Source organism: Schistocerca cancellata, chromosome 9 (assembly GCF_023864275.1).
Source record: "Schistocerca cancellata isolate TAMUIC-IGC-003103 chromosome 9, iqSchCanc2.1, whole genome shotgun sequence".
NCBI classification, from domain to species: Eukaryota; Metazoa; Arthropoda; class Insecta; order Orthoptera; family Acrididae; genus Schistocerca; species Schistocerca cancellata.
In genome coordinates this window covers 139,317,426-139,339,589 of record NC_064634.1, presented here as the reverse complement: position 1 = coordinate 139,339,589, position 22,164 = coordinate 139,317,426, and the positions used below count along the sequence as shown (strand labels likewise).

Below are 22,164 nucleotides of genomic sequence, written 5' to 3'. Positions count from 1 at the left end.
GCCGGATTGGCAAGAGACCCACAGTGCGTCCATTTACTAGTACATGGGATGGTGCACCTCGTAAGAGGCGTAAAATTACGTCGATGTGGTCCGATGGAAAGCCCATGCGGGCTAGATCCGATGTAAGAAACTTATGGTGCACTCTGTCGAAAGCGTGTTCGAAGTCAGTTGAGATCACAGCAGCTCGAAGGCGACAGCTATCAAATCCCCGATTCAGTTATGCAACCCGTTGTAGAGAAAAGTGACTTATCTATATTAATTACAAAAAAATGGCTCTGAGCACTATGGGACTCAACTGCTGAGGTCATTAGTCCCCTAGAACTTAGAACTAGTTAAACCTAACTAACCTAAGGACATCACAAACATCCATGCCCGAGGCAGGATTCGAACCTGCGACCGTAGCGGTCTTGCGGTTCCAGACTGCAGCGCCTTTAACCGCACCGCCACTCCGGCCGGCTATTAATTACAGTTCCTCGGAAAACTTCAAAGCCGATTGTTTCCGATAACTTGTAAAACCATTAAGAAAAATCTTTCTCGCCACTTTCCAACGGTCATCCACGTGCGTTTCTCACTACGGAGCAGAAAGAAACATCAGCTATTTTCACTCTGCGTAGTAACAGCGCTATAATCAGTGCACAGCAGTACAGAGACTACCATTGTACACGATTTTACAAATAAAAACTACAAAGCTAATGGGTGATTAATAAAAAACATTGATAGCTTCTCATACATTAGAATGTCTTTAAGTTTCGTTTACCGTAGATTAACAAGATGATGTCTGATACTTAAGTAGGACCTACTGCCAAGAGTGGAACAACACCAGTGTACGTATGGTACGGTTACTGACCAACCACCGCGTTTGTGTTTGTTTACATCAGTTTTATTCTTATGATGAACAAAAGTATAGCACGAGATAACGGTGGCACCTAACAGTAAGAAGAGACCACTCTTCCACATCAGAGGCGACTTCATATCACGGCACCAGATTTTGAATGAGGATGTTTGCTAGGAAGCCAGGAATGGAGGTTGTTGAGGGCTTCCGGGTGGTCCAGATAAGCACAGATATTTTAGCACAGATATACCCACTAGTGTTAAATCAACCAAGACTATGACTAAGGGTATATATGGCCCTGGGGTCTCAATCCCCCAGCTCGAAAGGTTAGTCATTCTGATTGTGAATCAGGAACAGGTATAGGAAAGCGGAAACGATACGACTAGCTCAGTAGTCGTCAAACGTTTTTGCTTAAGAGCCAGTATTGACACCGATACTTTCGGCCGCTTAGAAGAAGGGGCGAGCAAGACAGGGGTGTAAGTAGCCAGTCAAGAGAAATTAAATTCACACCAACCCATGGTTACTGATAGCTTACAAATTTTGAAACTACGCATTACAGGGTTGTTGTTGTTGTTGTTGTTGTTGTTGTTGTTGTTGTGGTCTTCAGTCCTGAGACTGGTTTGATGCAGCTCTCCATGCTACTCTATCCTGTGCAAGCTTCTTCATCTCCCAGTACCTACTGCAACCTACATCCTTCTGAATCTGCTTAGTGTATTGATCTCTTGGTCTCCCTCTACGATTTTTACCCTCCACGCTGCCCTCCAATGCTAAATTTGTGATCCCTCGATGCCTCAGAACATGTCCTACCAACCGATCCCTTCTTCTAGTCAAGTTGTGCCACAACGCATTACAGGGTATCACACCAAATATTTCAAGTGAAAAAGAAAAATTTTCTGGCCTCTTACGTAGTGACCCATTTTCCGTACTTAAACGGGTACTGAAGCAACTGCCATCGCAACAGGAACCCATGCTTGTTTATGTAACTTCGGGGCACATTTTCTACTCATTCAGAATTGTCACAAACGGTTTGTAGGCTGGATAATAGTTTTGTAAACAAAGGGTCTAGAAGCCAGTTTTATTCGTCGTATTATGCGTGTTTGTTTTACTGGTGTGGGCAGCATGGCTACCTCTCCCGATGAGTAGTGAGGCCACTTTTCCAGATCGGAAGCCGTGTATGCGTTAGTGATGCACACAAGAAACTATCAGACCGAAGTAAATGACAAGGAAAATTTGGAAGCAAAGGAAGTTGTTAAAACTTTGAACGGTAAAAAATGAAAACCCTCCATACTCGTGAGGTAATAAGAACAATGTAAATGACTTACCTTACATCAAACGACTCAAAAATCTGACAACAATGACGATGTATATTAGAACTAATTCGACCCCTTCGTGGTTGGTAGCAGCGCTGTTCAGGCCAAAACATATGCAGTTGCCACTTCTCCCTTCCAGTCCGCTTTACCACACTTTCCCCTGCCGATCTTACTATTGAAACCTTCCCGTCGAATAAAATAATTTAAATAATTTAAATAATTTAACTTACTTTCCATCTAATGAAAGAAAGAGAACTGAACTTTTTGTGCCTTGCAGCTTTCCTGTCTGGACTTGCTTTTGACAACGTGTCTGTTCTGATAGTCTTTAGCGTACACAATTTTGTACGCCTTGTGCCTTTATTGATAACAATATTAATGTGACTGATCAAAAGATTATTTCGACGTGAACACATAAGCTTACGCCGTGGCCCTTAGCACTGGTTGTCTATGCAGTGAATCTGAAAACATACATATGTACTTTCCTTACCTTTTATTTTACTGGGTCGCCTCTGGATAACGTCATCTGACTGCATGTCTGAATATACTCACTCTGATCTATTGTTGATAATTATTTCGGTTGGCATTTCCAAATATGTGAGCTAAAACTGTACTTATTATTCATTTGCTTTTTGATTGAAGTTACTGGCGCAAAATTCAATTGAGAAAACTAAACAAAAGTTAAATCTGGGTTCAATTAAAAATACGATATTGACTGAGATAAACTGATCTATTCCGAAAATGACTGAATATAAATTTTTAACTCTTTATGATCATTCAATTTATAAAACTTTAGTTTGGGGATCGTTTACATAAAACAGATGAAAAAATGTAACAACCGAATTACAATATGCAGTTAGCGCTTAAATACCTTACACGGGCTGGATGACTGACTTATCTGGCCTTGCAACGTCAATCAACATGACTTTCCTGTGACGGTAGTGAGAACAGCTGAAAGCAAGAGGAAACTACAGCTGCTATATTTCCCGAGGACATACAGCTCTAGTGTACGGTTAAATTATGATGGCATCCTGGTGGGTAAAATAGTCCGGAAGGAAAACAGCTGTGCAGGTGGGGACTACTCAGGAGCATATCGTCATCAGGAAAAGCAAGGTAGAACTTCAGCATCAACCACTACGTTCTAATTTATTACCTCTTTACTGCTAACTCTATCCACAGCACAACCTGCAGCCAGTATCCAAAAAAACTCTGATCAGTCAGGACAATACGACCACTGCCCATGGCGACGCTGGATGCAGCATGGTGGCGTTGTGGGCACGTGGCGCGGCAGTCCACGCAGGATTTTAAGATGTGCTTCATTTTAATTGACGTTGTTCATTTCTGTGGTGAGCTAAGTGAAGCTGGCCGCGTACCAGTAAGGACAGACGTACGGCAAAACGTATTCTTGTATTTTTAAACATGTGTAAGGTTTTGAGGACAGAACAACTGTTTAAGCTGTAAATACACTACTGGCCATTAAAATTGCTACACCAAGAGGAAATGCAGATGATAAACGGATATTCGTTGCATAAATATATTATACTAGAACTGACATGTGATTACATTTTCACGCAATTTGGGTGCATAGATCCTGAGAAATCAGTACCCAGAACAACCACCTCTGGCCGTAATAACGGTCTCGATACACCTGGGCATTTAGTCCAACGGAGCTTGGATCGCGTGTACAGGTACAGCTGCCCACGCAGCTCCACCACGATACCACAGTTCATCAAGAGTAGTGACTGGCGTATTATGATGACCCAGTTGCTCGGCCACTATTGACCAGACGTTTTCAATTGGTGAGAGATCTGGAGAATGTGCTGGCCAAGGCAGCAGTCGAACATTTTCTGTATCCAGAAAGGCCTGTACAGGACCAGCAACATGCGGTCGTGCATTATCCTGCTGAAATGTAGGGCTTCACAGGGATCGAATGAAGGGCAGAGCTACGGGTCGTAACACATCTGAAGTGTAACATCCACTGTTCAAAGTGCCGTCAATGCGAACAAGAGGTGACCGAGACGTGTAACCAATGGCATCCCATACCGTCAAGTCGTGTGATACGCCAGTATGGCGATGACGCATACACGCTTCCAATGTGCGTTCACCGCGATGTCGCCAAACACGGATGCGACCATCACGATGCTGTAAACAGAACCTGGATTCATCCGAAAAAATGACGTTTTGCCATTCGTGCACCCAGGTTCGTCGTTGAATACACCATTACAGGCGCTCCTGTTTGTGATGCAGCGTCAAGGGTAACTGCAGCCATGGTCTCCGAGCTGATATTCCATGCTGCTGCAAACGACGTCGAACTGTTCGTGCAGATGGTTGTTGTCTTGCAAACGTCCCCATCTGTTGACTCAGGGATCGAGACTTGGCTGCACGATCCGTTACAGCCATGCGGATAAGAAGCCTGTCATCTCGACTGCTAGTGATACGAGGCCGTTGGGATCCAGCACGGCGTTCAGTATTACCCTCCTGAACCCACCGATTCCATATTCTGCTAACAGTCATTGGATCTCGAACAACGCTAGCAGCAATGTCGCGATACGGTAAGCCGCAATCGCGATAGGCTACAATCCGACCTTTATCAAAGCCGGAAACGTGATGATACGCATGGAAACGTTCATGTCAGCACGTTGTAGGTGTCGCCACCGGCGACAACCTTGTGTGAATGCTCTGAAAAGCTAATCATTTGCGTTTAACAGCTTCTTCTTCCTATCGGTTAAATTTCGCATCTGTAGAACGTCATCTTCATGATGTAGCAATTTTAATAGCCATTAGTGTGTTTTGGTTCAATGTCGCAACCAAAATACAGCATTTACAAAGTTTACATTGTGACAATGTTATGACAGTTACCAAACGAACGCATCCCGTCCTCAGAAAGTGAAATAATCCTAAACACAATAGTAAATTTTAACTAGAAGTTTCTTTACAAAATCATTCTTACGACTACATCATGATTATCCAATTCCGGTTCAAAGTTCGGTACTACTTAGGACGACAATTAAGTCTACAGAGGATGGTTAGTTTTGTGACAAACTGAGCAAAAGATTACCCAAGGCCGCTCGAGTTTACAGTGGACGCAAGCTAGTGAACCAACAAGTTTATGCCTCTGCTCGCGGTATTTACCTTAGCTGCGATGAGCTGTCGGCTGCATGGCTGCTCTCGTCCTCTGAAATTCCTATAAAAACTAATTAAGTCTTTGCTGATTTTTTCCAGCAGAAACTCTCCCTATGTTTCTTGTAATGCGAGAAAACATGTAGTCATCCATAGTCTTGGAATATGGCGATATGCACGCATATAGCTGGAGCAGTGTGCATATTAAAATGCTCTTAGTCCTCACAAGAACCATTAACTAACTGGCTGGTTCGTTTCTCCACAGTTGGAGCTCAACGACGCTACAGCTAATATCTAGCTGAATGTCAGCCGCAGTGAACTCAGTGTTCACACAAATTTCTCCTCTGTGTCATACAGAGCGTTATGCACCCTGTTCTGGACTTGATGCCAGTTCAGAGAAGAGTTCCCCGAAAATTTCGCTCTTGTATTTCTCGTAGCCAAACTGTCTCCCCCACCTGGGTTCTTTCGTTCTCCACGTCACGGCTTTTTTCGACCAATAGGAGTGTTCCTCTTATGTTTGTGGAAAGTCTCTCTGCTGATCGCAAGGGACCTACCATTAAACTGCGCTAAAATCTTGGCACTTTACTCCTTCCTAGTTCGTTTCCGCCAGTCAGACGTTTTGTGCCTGCTCCAAACGCCTAAAAGCTACATGCGTACAGCACGTGTGTACCACTCACTGTTCACGTGATCAACTGTGTCACTGGTTTTGTTCGTACCCATTTGGAAATGCGAAACGCAGTTTTTTAAAGCTTCTCTCTGTCCTACTTCTGGTGGCCTATTACCTGCTCTCAAGTATGCGTCACTTGTCTGGTCGCTGACTCCCGTCATGTGATGCCTCCTAAGAGGTTTTTGTGGTGCCTCCCGTGGTGCGGCCTCTGTTTCTGCCCCTGCCTGCTTCCACACAAAACGTTTCCTCTCGCTGCTTGTTTCACCTTCTGCTCATAGACATCCATTATATAGGAGTGGTGTGTTAACACCATCGATTGTCACCCCCCTTTGCATTATATACTTATAAGCAAATCTAATCATTACCACCGAAGTAAGTTAGGTGTCATATTCACCTTCCCATTATGATGTATACAACTCTTGTGTAAGGTTAGAAATTGACCTTCATTTATTTTACCACCTTACACATGTATGACTCAAAGAGTATTACTGCTAAAACAGCGAATCTTGAGACTATTGTATACAACGAAATCGTTGACATTCCGTGCAATTTTTGTTTGAAAATGCACATCGACATACATTTTACTAGGATTTGAATTTTTTATTACTACTGTTTCTATAATGTACCTTTACTCGTAAACTAATCAACCAATGAAACGAATTTCACAGTATACATCTGCATAAGAGGCTTGTAAAACGAGTGGAACAGATTTTTTTCAGGTAATTATTGCTTTGATATTAAGTTTTCGATTTTGTTTCGCCTGGGACAACTGTTTTTTCTCAAATTTTAGAGGAGAACTTTTCACATAGTGAAGATAACTGAAAAGTGTTGCATAGGATTATTCAGAAAGTAATTCTTAAGAACTGTGCCAAATTTCAGTATGTTAGCTTCTATAGTTCCTGAGTAAAGGTACATTATAGCTCATAAGTCAGTTTATGGCAATTCACATTTAAAATTTTATTTCAATTTTTAAGAATGTTGCTATCCCTCTACTTACTAACACTGTCCATATCCAAAATGTTTATTCTCTTCTTCGTCTTCCAGCAGTAATCTCTTCCCCTGCCTCCTTTGTATAGCCAACTTTTACATTTTTTCTTCTGATGTCTGAGATTTGTTCAGTCGTGCTTCATGGATGCTTCTGAGTATCTTCAGTGTGAGTGCATCTGGATGGAAACCTATTCTCTGCAGGCACTTAATCCTACCTACATTTCCACTATTGAACACTAGACAGGCTCACATGCAGCTGTCTTTACAATAATTGAGGACACACATACTGTTTTCGGACAATGCACCCATATAAGGTGACTGTAGCTCTCATTTGTTTTCTGTGTTTTCCATGTACACATTTTCAATCGTTCAGGATTGACTAGGTACCTGAAAGCTACTTTTATAGCATCTAAGACAGCAAGTATCAAACTTCGTTTATGGGTATATGGCTTTCCACTGGCTTTTAGCTTAAGATACTTGCATCACAATATGTCACGAAGGGAATGTTGAGAATTATCATCTGCCATCTGTGAAAAGTTTGTGAAAGAACCTAGCCCACACTGCTCGCTGCATTGTTTTCACACTATGAAAGTTATCCCTGATACCTTTTCCGTAATATATTTGTAAAGCGTGAATTTCCTTATGTCAGTCTGTTAAAACATCCCAGTGGCTTTCCATCTTCCAAAAACCACTTTGTAAACATAGGAACAAGCAAAGATAATCTTTCTCACGGCTTTCTAGACTCTTCTGTAGTTAGTTTCGATTATGTGAAGGAAAAATTAAGACACAAAAAATTTCTAGTTTAGAGAAGTTGTGGATCACAGCATAGCAAGTGGGGACGTGCTGGGCTATTTCTAGGCAGAATTCGATTATGAAACTTTGCGGTGGTATTCTTAAAGAATCGATCTAATAAATTACGCAATGAAAAAATTCGGAATTTTTTCACAATTTTGCCTTAGATCTGCCCTTAAGGACATACGGGTACGTAGCTCGACCACTGCGGGATTAGTGGATGTCTTATTGTCTGTCTTCCAGCACTGACAACTCACTGGCGAGCGCGATTCGTTGCAGTCAGCAGCTATGGCGCAAATCATAGTTCGGAAGTAGCATGGATTCGTGAATGCGCATTAGGGAGACGCTCATTGTCAAATGCAGTACATATTTCTAGTGAAAAATATCAATTTAAACTGAGGCTGCTGTAACACAACGCGATGAACAGAAGAAAAGTGATATTCAAAACATACAGTAAGAATTTATCGTTTCTCGCCTTGCATAATACACTAAAATAAGAGTAGATTTACTATTATCAATCAATCCGAAACAAAGAAAGATTTACTATTTTTAAGCATCCTCTAAGAATAGGGCATTTCGGTGTAGACACGCTGCAGATCATTGATAGGGTCCCTGTTGAAATTCTTACAGCGAACGTGCAAAGAAGAATCGGGCAACATGTTACTTTCTCCCACATTCGTCTAGCGAAAAGACGACGACGACGAGAAAATGAGAGGAATTAGAGATAATAGAGAAGTTACAGGCAATAATTTCTTCACACATTTCATTTACGAATCGAGCATGGTAGGAGGAAAATGACAATAGTACGAGAAGTACCTTCCGCCACGGATCGTAAGATAGCTTGCAGTGTATGGATGTGGATGTAGACGGACCACCTATCTTCTGCGTTTCGGCTTATTGTTCAACACATACTTTATGATCCTGTTCCTTGCATTCTTGTTAAATGCTCTTTTCATTTGTCCCTGTAATTCATTATTTCATAAATCATATAAAATATTATGTTCAATTTTTGCCTGGTATCTTCATTTCTCTGTCTTGTTCTACATTACAAATTATGCCTAGCCACTTTCGTTTGTCTTCTATATCACAACGTCTTTTATCGCCCAAAGTATTGAATTAAGAACACATGATGCGATTTTGTAACTACATATTTACCGTAATTTTTTTCCTACAGGACCTGCAAAAGTTCCTCGATGACGCTCCTGACGGGGTGATATACTTCAGCCTGGGCAGCTACATCAAAGGCACCGACCTGAGGCCGCAGGCCAAAAAGGCTTTCATTGAGGTCTTCTCCCGCATTAAGCAGAGGGTCCTTTGGAAGTTCGAAGACGACAGTCTGCCTGGAAAGCCGGACAACGTCATGATTTCCAAGTGGCTGCCGCAGGCGGACATACTCGGTAAGCACATTTCGGAAGGCTGATGAGATGCTGGAACAAGAGGTCTTATAGAGTATAAAACTAAAAACTCAGAAGGAAATGACTGTACAGGTCTGACTTACTTAGGCAGCATTCCTGTGGAATATTGAAAGCTTGTCACTTTAAAGCGATTGATTTCACTTCAATTTTTCCTGTGACTGTAAAATTTGTGAACATTTTCACAGATCACACAAGGATCTGGAGAAAACGACATATACTGGGAAAAGGAAACAGATTACTAGCGTACATTTAATTCAGTTTTTCTTCTAGTTCGCAAAGAAAAAGCTGAAAGACGCCAAAAGATCTGGACACACCTTCCTGCAGTCACAACGATTTGCATCAGTTGGACCTCTTGAGAGGCAGATCACTCGAACTCATATGTGGCAATGAAATTGTTGCGCAGTGGAATAAGGACATGAAAAGGGTGGCTCCGAAAAATGTTAGTTCTTTAAAAATGCATTAATGATCTCAATAACAGGGGGGGGGTGGGGGGATTCCTCAAGCTACTAAAATAAAGTATCGGTCCACACTGACTGCATTTCATTGTAAAATGTGTGTCCAATAAATAATACGAAGAATGAGATTATCACTCTGCAGCGAAGTGTGTGCTGATATGAAACTTCCTGATAGATTAAAACTGTGTGCCGGACCGAGACTCGAACTCGGGACCTTTTCCTTTCGTGGGCAAGTGCTCTACCAACTTTTTTTTATCTCATTTTGTTCGCTTTTGTTCGTTGTATCTGCTCGGGGCGGACGTCGTAAGACATCCCATTAAGTTCGTTGATGATCAATTAACTCAGTTTTTTTTTTATTACAGAGGGTACGTAACCCTCTGACCGAACACGCTGAGCTACCGTGCCGGCAAGCAACTGAGCTACCCAAGTACAGCTCACGACCCGTCCTCAGAGCTTCAATTCTGACAGTATCTCGTCCCCTACCTTTCAAACTTCACAGAAGCTCTTCTGCGAACCTGGAGAACTAGCACTCCTGGAAGATTGCGGAGACATGGCTTAGCCACACCCTCTTCGCAGAAGAGCTTCTGTGAAGTTTGAAAGGTAGGAGACGAGGTACTGGCAGAATTGAAGCTGTGATGACGGGTCGTGAGTCGTGCTTGAGTAGCTTAGTTGGTAGAGCACTTTCTCGCGAAAGGCAAAGGTCCTGAGTTAGAGGCTCGGTCCGGCACACAGTTTCAGTCTGTCAGGAATTTCCAACAACACGAAGTTTCAGACCGAGCGACGTGGCGCAGTGGTTAGCACACTGGACTCGCATTCGGGAGGACGACGGTTAAATCCCTCTTCCGGCCATCCTGATTTAGGGTTTCCGTGATTTCCTTAAATCGCTCTAGGCAAATGCCAGGATGGTTCCTTTGGAAGGGCACGGCCGACTTCCTTCCCCGTCCTTCCCTAATCCGATGAGATCGATGTCCTCGCTGTCGGGTCTCCTCACCCGCAACAACCCGTCGAAGTTCCAGACAAAATTATACCGAAAGTGATGGTACACATACCAAATAAAACCACCAACCTTTAAGGATAATGAGCTATCTAAGCTAATGATATATTGACTTGACAGAGACTTTAGGAAATATGGAAGAAGGGAATAGTCATCATAGAAATCTTTGGTAAAAAAAAAGGCATCACGGAGCCAGCGCAGTGATTGTGTCAACTTTGCCAGAAAAAATAGAACGCCATGCAGCTATCATAAACGAGCCGTGGTACGGCTAATTAAAAAAAAATACCAAGAGCCCTGAATCTAGCTTAGTCCGAACTACACATCTGCAAAACGACTGACAACTCCCCTTCCCAGTCAACTGTGCTGCAGACTCTGAACATGATTTAAGCTGCAGGCTCCCCCCTGCGGGTCCGGGGATTAGAATAGGCCCGAGGTATTCCTGCCTGTCGTAAGAGGCGACTAAAAGGAGTCCATCCCCCTCACGGGGGTAGTTAGCGCCTGCGTCCGGAGACGGACGGTTCCACGACCTATAATCGTGGTCTTTTTGGTTTTTCACTTCTCGTTTCTTCCTTCCTTTTGTTGGTTCCTTTCTTTGCTATTCTCCACCTCACTGTCTTCCTTACTCTTTCCCTTGACTTCTCCTTGCCTTCTCATTGCCTTTTTCTCCTTGCCTTCTCATTGCCTTTTTCTCCTTGCCTTCTCATTGCCTTTTTCTCCTTGCCTTCTCATTGCCTTTTTCTCCTTGCCTTCTCATTGCCTTTTTCTCCTTGCCTTCTCATTGCCTTTTTCTCCTTGCCTTCTCATTGCCTTTTTCTCCTTGCCTTCTCATTGCCTTTTTCTCCTTGCCTTCTCATTGCCTTTTTCTCCTTGCCTTCTCATTGCCTTTTTCTCCTTGCCTTCTCATTGCCTTTCTCTCCTTGCCTTCTCATTGCCTTTCTCTCCTTGCCTTCTCATTGCCTTTCTCTCCTTGCCTTCTCATTGCCTTTTTCTCCTTGCCTTCTCATTGCCTTTCTCTCCTTGCCTTCTCATTGCCTTTCTCTCCTTGCCTTCTCATTGCCTTTCTCTCCTTGCCTTCTCATTGCCTTTCTCTCCTTGCCTTCTCATTGCCTTTCTCTCCTTGCCTTCTCATTGCCTTTCTCTCCTTGCCTTCTCATTGCCTTCTTCTCCTTGCCTTCTCTGGTCTCCGCCTTGGCGTTTGAGACAGTCTGTCCTCTTTCTCCCTCTCTCTCTTCTTTTTCCTCCTCTTCTTTTTCCTCCTCTTCCTTCCTCCCTGTGCGTGTCTGAAGGCCGACCCACGCGTTCGCACGCGTAGCCGGTGACGGGGTAACGCGTAAGTCCCCGCCCTGGGTAGACATGTAAGGCACGCGCGTACCCCCTGGTAAAGGCCAGGCCCGGGGAGGGGTGATTGCCTGAGCTGATTCCTTCTGACCATGCCGATTGGTCCCTCCGTCTGTTTCTCGGGAGGTGTGACCTGAGGTGTAAACATTCACCTAAGGCGGGAGTGCCCTCTGAGAGGGTCCCCACAAGGAAGGAGCGCGCCATCGGAGACGCTGGCAATCATGGGGGGATTCCTCCGCAATGGATTCTACTCCATCTGTCTCGACTTCGACTCAAAAACGGAAACGTGACCAGCCAACAGTGACAAAAGTACTACCGCCTGCCCCACAGTTCCTCGTAGTTTCTCGCACTGAGGACGGAAAGGATTTTTCCTCTGTCAACCCTTTTGTTATTCAGAAGGGCGTTGATGCCATAGCCGGATCTGTCAAATCTTGTACCAGGTTGCGTAACGGCACCTTATTACTAGAAACTGAGAGTGCCTTTCAGGCACAAAAACTGCTTCGGGCCACCCTCCTGTACACGTTCCCTGTCCGGGTGGAGGCCCACCGAACTTTGAATTCGTCTCGTGGTGTAGTCTATACTAGCTCCCTCGACGGATTGACTGACGAGGAGCTTCAATCTTTCCTCGCTGAGCAGGGCGTGACGGCTGTCCATCGGGTCATGAAAAAGGTCAACAACGACCTTGTACCGACCCGGACACTTTTCTTGACCTTCGATATGTGTTAAGCTGCCATCGCGCATCAAGGCAGGCTACGAGGTTATTTCTGTTCGCCCCTATGTCCCGACACCTACGCGCTGCTACCAGTGTCAGCGTTTCAATCACACTCGACAGTCTTGTTCCAATGCGGCTAAATGTGTCACTTGCGGCAGGGATGCCCATGAGGGTGACTGTCCACCTCCGTCTCCTCGTTGTGTGAACTGTCAGGGTGACCATGCCGCATCCTCCCGCGACTGTCCTGTCTATAAGGACGAACGTTGCATCCAAGAAATTCGGGTCAAAGAGAAAGTGTCCACCTCGGCTGCTCGCAAGCTATTGGCTAGTAGGAAGCCCACGCTGCTCCCAGCGGGGAAATATAGTACTGTCCTCGCCTCTCCTCGGAGTACCCGGGAGGTAGCAACCCAGACATGCGATCTGACCTTCAGCACCACGGTCGTCCGTTCGGCCAGTGCTAAGATCGCGCGGTCGACGTCTCCTCTTCCTCCCATCACACCACAGACACCAGCCACTTCCTCAGCTTCTGCTAAGTCGAAGACCCCGAAGTCAGATGCACGGTCCTTCAAGAAGGAACCATCCCGTGCAGACTTCCTCCGTCCCTCGACCTCCCAGCCTTCGACCGCTACTTCCACCAAACGTCCTTCCAAAAAGGCGCATAGGAAGCACAGTTCTCCTTCTCCGCCACGGCGCATTTCTTCTCCTGCGCCACCCAGCGGTTGCCGCCCCAGGCAGTCATCCGTTTCGCCTGGCCGCACCGCCGGTAGCCGTATATCTGGCCGTTCACCGGCGGAGGAAGCTCCCCCTCCCGGCCATCCTCCCGAGATGGCCGATGACCCTATAGACCCCATGGACGATGACTGTCCGCCTACTGATAGCGGCGGCAGTGCTCGCTCGACGCCAGGCCCTAAGCGGCCTTCGAGGTGACCCCTTCTCTCCTCTTCCTTTTCTTACGATGGCACTTATTCACTGGAATATTCGCAGCATTCGCTCCAACCGAGAGGACTTGAAGTTGCTGCTCCGCTTGCATCGTCCGCTCGTCGTAGCCCTCCAGGAAACGAAGCTACGCCCATGCGATCAAATTGCCTTGGCACACTACACCTCTGTGCGTTTTGACCTACCCCCTGTGGTAGGTATCCCAGCTCATGGAGGGGTTATGTTGCTGGTCCGGGATGATATTTACTACGATCCCATCACGTTGCACACCGGCCTGCAGGCAGTTGCCATCCGCATTACTCTCCCCACTTTTACGTTTTCCTTTTGTACCGTTTACACTCCATCGTCCTCTGCCGTTACCAGGGCAGACATGATGCAACTTATTGCTCAGCTACCTGCACCGTTTTTGTTAACTGGAGACTTCAATGCCCACCATCCCCTTTGGGGTTCTCCAGCCTCCTGCCCGAGGGGCTCCTTGTTCGCAGACCTTTTCAACCAGCTCAATCTTGTCTGCCTCAATACTGGCGCCCCTACTTTTCTTTCGGACACATCTCATACCTATTCCCATTTAGACCTCTCCATATGTACTCCCCAACTTGCACGCCGGTTTGAGTGGTATGCACTTGCTGATACATATTCGAGCGACCACTTCCCGTGTGTTATCCATCTCCTGCAGCATACTCCCTCTCCGTGCTCCTCTAGTTGGACCATCTCCAAGGCAGACTGGGGGCTCTTTTCTTCCAGGGCGACCTTTCAGGATCAAACCTTCACAAGCTGCGATCGTCAGGTCGCACACCTCACGGAAGTCATTCTCGCTGCTGCTGAATATTCCATCCCTCACCCTACTTCTTCTCCACGTCGCGTACCGGTCCCCTGGTGGACCGCAGCATGTAGAGACGCTTTACGTGCTCGTCGACGTGCTTTACGCACCTTTAAACGCCACCCTACAGTGGCGAATTGTATTAATTATAAACGTTTACGTGCTCAGTGTCGTCGTATTATTAAAGAAAGCAAGAAAGCCAGCTGGGCTGCTTTCACAAGCACCTTCAACAGTTTTACTCCTTCTTCTGTTGTCTGGGGTAGCCTGCGCCGGCTATCTGGCACTAAGGTCCACTCCCCAGTTTCTGGCTTGAAGGTCGCGAATGAAGTCCTTGTGGCCCCTGAGGCTGTCTCCAATGCCTTCGGCCGCTTTTTCGCCGAGGTTTCGAGCTCCGCTCATTACCACCCTGCCTTCCTCCCCCGCAAACAGGCAGAGGAGGCTAGGCCACCTGACTTCCGCTCCTCGAATTGTGAAAGTTATAATGCACCATTCACCATGTGGGAACTCGAAACCGCACTTGGCCGATCACGGTCCTCCGCTCCAGGGCCTGATTCTATTCATATTCAGATGCTGAAGAACCTTTCTCCTGCGGGTAAAGGTTTTCTTCTTCGTACATACAATCGCATCTGGATTGAGGGACATGTTCCCGCATGCTGGCGCGAGTCTATTGTTGTCCCGATTCCTAAGCCGGGGAAGGACAAGCACTTGCCTTCCAGTTATCGACCCATCTCACTTACCAGCTGTGTCTGTAAAGTGATGGAGCGAATGGTTAACTCTCGATTGGTTTGGCTGCTCGAGTCTCGAAGCCTACTTACCAATGTCCAATGTGGATTTCGTAGGCGCCGCTCTGCTGTTGACCATCTGGTTACCTTGTCGACCTTCATTATGAATAACTTCTTGCGGAAGCGCCCGACCGCGGCTGTGTTCTTTGATTTGGAGAAGGCTTACGACACCTGTTGGAGGGCGGGCATTCTCCGCACCATGCATACATGGGGCCTTCGCGGTCGCCTCCCTCTTTTTATTCGTTCCTTCTTAATGGATCGACAGTTCAGGGTACGTGTGGGTTCTGTCCTGTCCGACACCTTTCGCCAGGAGAATGGGGTGCCACAGGGCTCAGTTTTGAGCGTCGCTCTGTTCGCCATCGCGATCAATCCAATAATGGATTGCCTCCCAGCTGATGTATCAGGCTCCCTTTTTGTGGACGATTTTACCATCTATTGCAGCGCGCAGCGTACACGTGTCCTGGAGCGCTGTCTTCAGCGTTCTCTTGACCGTCTTTACTCCTGGAGTGTCGCCAATGGCTTCCGTTTTTCTGCCGAGAAGACGGTGTGTATTAACTTCTGGCGCTACAAAGAGTTTCTCCCACCGTCCTTACGACTTGGTCCCGTTGCTCTCCCAATCGTGGAGACCACCAAATTTTTAGGCCTTACATTTGACAGGAAACTTAGCTGGTCTCCACATGTCATATTTGGCCGCCCGTTGTACCCGTTCTTTAAATGTCCTCCGTGTTCTCAGTGGTATGTCGTGGGGAGCGGATCGAACCGTCCTACTTCGTCTATATCGGTCGATCGTCCGCTCCAAGCTGGATTATGGGAGCTTCGTATACTCCTCTGCACGGCCATCCATCTTACGCCGCCTCAACTCCATACAACATCGGGGTTTACGACTTGCGATCGGAGCATTTTATACCAGTCCCGTAGAGAGTCTTCATGCTGACGCTGGCGAATTGCCACTCACTTACCGGCGCGATATACTGCTTTGTCGGTATGCCTGTCGGCTACTGTCAATGCCCGACCATCCGTCTTATCGTTCCTTTTTTGACGACTCTCTTGACCTTCAATACGGGTTGTATGTCTCTGCCCTGCTACCCCCTGGAGTTCGCTTTCGTCGCCTCCTTCAACACCTTAATTTTTCACTCCCTGCAACCTTTCGAGTGGGCGAGAGCCGCACGCCACCTTGGCTCCAGGCTCAGGTCCGCGTTCACCTTGACCTCAGCTCGCTCCCAAAAGAGGTCACCCCCGGTTCGGTCTACCACTCCCGTTTTTTGGAACTTCGTTCGAAGTTCATCAACATGACTTTCATTTATACAGATGGCTCTAAGACCAATGACGGGGTCGGGTGTTCCTTTATTGTCAGGGCACAAAGTTTCAAATACCGGCTCCATGACCATTGTTCGGTCTTCACAGCTGAGCTCTTTGCCCTCTACCAGGCTGTTCTTTACATCTGCCGCCACCGACATTCTGCTTATGTCATCTGCTCAGATTCTCTGAGCGCCATCCAGAGCCTCAGTGATCCGTACCCGGTTCACCCTTTCGTACACCGGATCCAACGCTCTCTTCAGCGGCTGGTGGACGTCGGTCCGCCGGTTAGCTTTATGTGGGTTCCTGGCCATGTCGGTATCCCTGGGAACGAAGCTGCAGATGCCGCGGCCAAGGCTGCGGTCCTCCAGCCTCGGACAGCTTCTTGTTGTGTCCCTTCGTCCGATTTTAGCAGGGTCATTTGTCGGCGCGTTGTGTCGCTGTGGCATGCCGATTGGGCTGCACTTACCGACAACAAGCTTCGGGCCTTAAAACCTCTTCCCGTGGCTTGGACGTCCTCCTCACGCCCTTCTCGGCGGGAGGAGGTCGTTTTAGCAAGGTTAAGAATTGGACACTGCCGGTTCAGCCATCGCCATCTGCTGACGGCTGCGCCTGCGCCGTTCTGCCCATGTGGGCATTTGCTGACGGTTAGACACATTTTAATGTCCTGTCCAGATCTTAACCAACTGCGCCTCGATCTTAAACTGCCTAATACTTTCGATGCAATTTTAGCGGATGACCCACGAGCAGCTGCTCGTGTTCTTTGTTTTATCAGTTTGACGAACCTCGCTAAGGACATTTGATGATGTTGTTTTTTAATCCTATGCCTGTCAGTCTCTTTTATCGTGTTTTCCCTTTTAGTTGTTGTTGTCAACTTGTACCTCGCGGTGCATTCTTAGAGTAGTCAGGGCGCTAATAACCATTGAAGTTGTGCGCCCTAAAACCACAAAAAAAAAAAAAAAGCTGCAGGCTGTAGTAGTGTGGATGGCTTTCAGATTGGCCCTTGGATATATCTCCTCCCTTAAAAGCAGTCCTGTCTCCAACAAGTGTCACAAAAGTCGGTGTAGAACCCGCCTTTGTTCTCACAGAGCTGTCCTGGATGCTCTGCCAGAGCTATCAAATCAGACGGCCCTAGCTGAGCTGTCCCCTGTCTGCACTCCTCGTGCACCTTAATTATCCTTTCCCAGTGATGAAGCTCCGTCAAAATGTGGCCAACGAAAATGTTCGTAACAGCTGTTAAGCCGCCTTCCTAGGAAAAATTTTATCAACCAGCCAGTGGCTTGTTTCCTCGAACACTGTTCATAAAATTTGATGCAAAATTCCCAGTCTTCAAAGATACTTTTATTTCAGCCTATCCGCAGTTCTTCCGTGTCTGTAATTCTTAAAAAGCATCCTGCTATTTGCTATTTGTTACTGTCTGGTAGTTCAAGGGGCAGTCAGTGGAGCTCTTTCCCGCATCTTCTATGACATGAGAAGCTGTTACCCTACATAGAGAACGCTTATTGTTGACAGCACCTACCTGCCTCAGAGAGAGAGAGAGAGAGAGAGAGAGAGAGAGAGAGAGAGAGAGAGAGAGAGAGAGAGAGAAAACTAAAACGACCTCGGCTATTTCTCTTCCTATTAAAAAGATAGATCTTTCTTTATCTGCTAGTTGCATCCCACTCTCCTGATTTCTAAGACGGCTGTCGGCACTGAGAAACAAAACTATACTACTGGCCGTTAAAATTGCTACACCAAGAAAAAATGCGGATGATAAACGGGTATTCATTGGACAAATATATTATACTAGAACTTACATGTGATAACATTTTCACGAAATTTGGGTGCACAGATCCTGAGAAATCAGTACCTAGAACTACCACCTCTGGCCGTAATAACGGCTTTGACACGGCTGGGCATTGAGTCAGAGCTTGGATGACGCGTACAGGTACAGCTGCCCATGCAGCTTCTACACGATACCACAGTTCATCAAGAGTAGTGACTGGTGTATTGTGATGAGCCAGTTGCTCGCCCACCATAGACCAGACATTTTCAATTGGTGAGAGATGTGGAGAATATACTGGCCAGGGCAGCAGTCGAACATTTTCTGTACCCAGAAAGGCCCACACTGGACCTGAAACATGCGGTCGTGCATTATCCTGCTGAAATGTAGGGTTTCGCAGGGATCAAATGAAGGGTAGAGCCACGGGTCGCAACACATCTGTAATGTAGCGTCCACTGTTCAAAGTGCCGTCAATGCGAACAAGAGGTGACAGAGACGTGTAACCAATGGCACCCCATACCATCACGCTAGGTGATACGCCAGTATGGCGATGACGAATACACGCTTCCAATGTGCGTTCACCGCGATGTCGCCAAACACGGATGCGACCATTGTGATTCTGTAAACAGAACCTAGATTCACCCGAAAAATGACGTTTTCCATTCGTGCACCCAGGTTCGTCGTTGAGTACACCATCGCAGGCGCTCCTGCCTGTGATGCAGCGTCAAGGGTAAGCGCAGCCATGGTCTCAGAGCTGATGGTCCATGCTGCTGCAAACGTCGTCTAACTCTTCGTGCAGATGGTTGTCGTCTTGCAAGCGTCCCCATGTGTTGACTCAGGGTTCGAGACGTGGCTGCACGATCCGTTACAACCATGCGGATAAGATGCCTGTCATCTCAACTGCTAGTGATAAGAGGCCGTTGGGATCCAGCACGGCGTTCCGTATTACCCTCCTGAACTCACCGATTCCATATTCTGCCAATAGCCATTGTATCTCGACCAACGCGAGCAGCAGTGTCGCGATACGATAAACCGTAATCGCGATAGGCTACAATCCGACCTTTATCAAAGTCGGAAACGTGATGGTACGCATTTCTCCTCCTTACACGAGGCATCACAACATTTCAACAGGTAACGCCGGTCAGCTGCTATTTGTGTATGAGAAATCAGTTGGAAACTTTCGTGATATCAGCACATTGTAGGTGTCGCCAACCTTGTGTAAATGCTCTGAAAAGCTAATCATTTGCATATCACAGCATCTTCTTCCTGTCGGTTAAATTTCGCGTTTGTAGCACGTCATCTTCGTGGTGTAGCAATTTTAATGGCCAGTAGTGTGTAGAGCAGTGCTCTGAACAGATACAGGGCGACAATTATTGAACTATATGAAAGAAAACTTAAATTAGTTTCAAATTACGGCGTGAACACATTCCATTCAACATGAAAACTTCACTACAGATATTCAGATTTAGGTTATGACATGTTCGATCGATACACCTGCCATCATTGGCGATTGTGGCACAGACGAATACCGAAATTCTGAATAACCCGCTGAAGTGTCGGAACAACGATATCTCGTGAATGTCGATATCCTGACGATCTACTGAATGACTGTTTTCAGCTCAGCAATAGTTTTGCGGTTATTCCTGTACATCTTATCTTTAATATAGCCCCACAAAAAGGAGTCACATGTGTTCAGATCCGGAGAATATGGCGGACAATCGAGGTCCATGTCAGTGGCCTTTGCGTACTCCAGAGCCAGAATGAGGTCCAAAAAGTGCTGCTCCAGGACATCACTCTCCTGCTTGTAAGGGGTCGAGCTCCGTCTTCCATGAACCATATCTTGTCGAAATCAGGGCCACTTTCGATAATGGGGATGAAATCATCTTCCAAAATCTTCACATACCATTCAGTAGTCATTATCGCACCGATATTGCACATTACACAGTCACGCACTGAGGGTGACAAGACTCCTTGATCACGAAATGAAGATTCTCAGCGCCCCCCCCCCCTCCCAAAACACGACAATTTTGCTTAATGACGAACCCATGCAATTGAAAGTGTACTAATTACCATCATGCCCCACAGCCAACCGTGCAGTTTGAACTTCCTAACGGAAAACGTTCAAATTATGAAGATTTTATTTCATGTAGTTCAATAATCCGTCACCCCTTAGCTTTGGCTTGTAAAAATGAGCAGTATTCAGTACTGGGCGAAGTTTCCGCCACAGCTCATTGTACCTGCATTTTAAGGTGGAGCCAATGGACACTCGTGCTGTGGTGTTGACCGTACTCAGAGTAGTAGTTTGTGACTGCCGGCGGCTGGCGTAAACAAACCAGACGGCGGGTTGTCTGCACAGCTTGTGGCCCATGGCTCTTGCCAGCACTTTTTTTTTCTTTATTGTGATTTCATGCCCGTGCCACATATGGGCAGGGGAGGGCTGTCAGCAGCACAATCTGCTGCTCTTCAGCCGAGTGACATGGCAACTAATACAAGAATAAAATGTTACATATAAGGCGATAAAAAATGGAGACATAAAACAGAATAATGGGTGATAATGGAGGTAAAAAGACACTAACATGGCGACTTTGATGGGTGGGGGACAATTAAAGTTGACATTAAGTTAAAAACACAATTGACGAGTTGTAGAACACAAAAAGAAACTGAAGTCACATGCACAGGTTAAAAGTTGACCACAGTAAAAACAGTCCAGAACAACACACTTTAAACCCACTTGGAGCACGCATGATGAAGAATAAAACTGCCAGGTTGGACCTGCCAAGGGAGAGGCCAGAGAGGATGGATAAGCAGGAGAGAGCAAGATGCAGCAGGGGACGGGGCGAGATGGAAAGAGTAGGGGCGTCAGCGGGTGCACCAAGAGGCAGGAAACAGGTGGGGCAGGAGATGAAGAGGGAAGATAAGGCAGGAGGGAGTGCAGGAACACTGAAGTGGAGCACAAGAGAGGGAGGGGGAGTAGGAGGGGAAAGCCGCTCAGGAGAAGGGAGGGGGTGCCAGCACTTCCGTTATGGCCCATATATACAAGCAGATGAGTCCAACAACCCGTCCACCGAGCATATCTACTCTTAGCCATTGGCCTGTGTGTGGCTGATAGTTCCGTGGTCTTGTGGTCTTGTACACGGTCAGGATCTGTCTGTTCGACCGGTGGACTTTAGCCTGCTAGCCTCGGCCGCTACCTGCCAACCCACACTCCCTCAATTCAGGCTGGTAGGATCCACCAAGCAGTCGCCAGTGGCCCCACACAGGTGGACGGGTCGGTGGACCAGTCGCGATGTGAATGGGCGTCTTTTGAAATGGATGTGATCTCGCAGTGGCTAGCCTGTAGTCACTGGCATTCGTCTGTGCCTTCCTCAGCTCATTAAGGATCCCAGACTTGCAGCTACAACATGCAACAGCTATCTAATGTGGAGAGAATTTTAAAATGGGAAACGACGGTTTAATCATGACACTCACTGGGGCTGTTCATAATCATCAGCGATATATTTATTCGATGAAAGGCTGTTTCAGAAGCGAATATTGAATGACAGAAATGAAATAAAAATGGGACGAGTCAGACGAGAATGGACTGACACATTTCAAAGAATGCACAGAGGCCAAATCTGCAGAACGGTCCTCAAATCCAACAGTTTTCTCTCTTTAAACGATCTCATTCTTCTGGCTAAGGAAAACTTCATCCTCATCAAATTCATTCACATTTCGTGAGAAATAAAATTTCTCTCATTATCAAATCACAGTACCGATTTGTGATTGTCTCTTAGAGGGAGTCGATAAAGATAAGGTTCAGCAATCCTCAACAAATTATTTCCCTGAATTCCATGGTCATAGTTCACAATTTTTCTTTTTAGCACGTTTGTAACCTCCCCCTCACTTATCGACCTTAATGACAGTGAAAAATTAAACGCGTGTACCTAATGGAAATTTGGGAAAAGCAATC

At 46.4% G+C, this 22,164-nt stretch overlaps 1 protein-coding gene across 1 annotated transcript in view; it reads left to right on the top strand.

Annotated features, from left to right (window-relative positions):
• LOC126101130 (UDP-glycosyltransferase UGT5-like) overlaps nt 1-22,164 on the top strand; it is a 181,339-nt gene that overhangs the window by 100,120 nt on the left and 59,055 nt on the right. Inside the window, exon 4 of the mRNA XM_049911813.1 lies at nt 8,880-9,102. Coding sequence (XP_049767770.1) covers nt 8,880-9,102 — 223 coding nt within the window. The remainder of the gene's footprint in view (nt 1-8,879; nt 9,103-22,164) is intronic.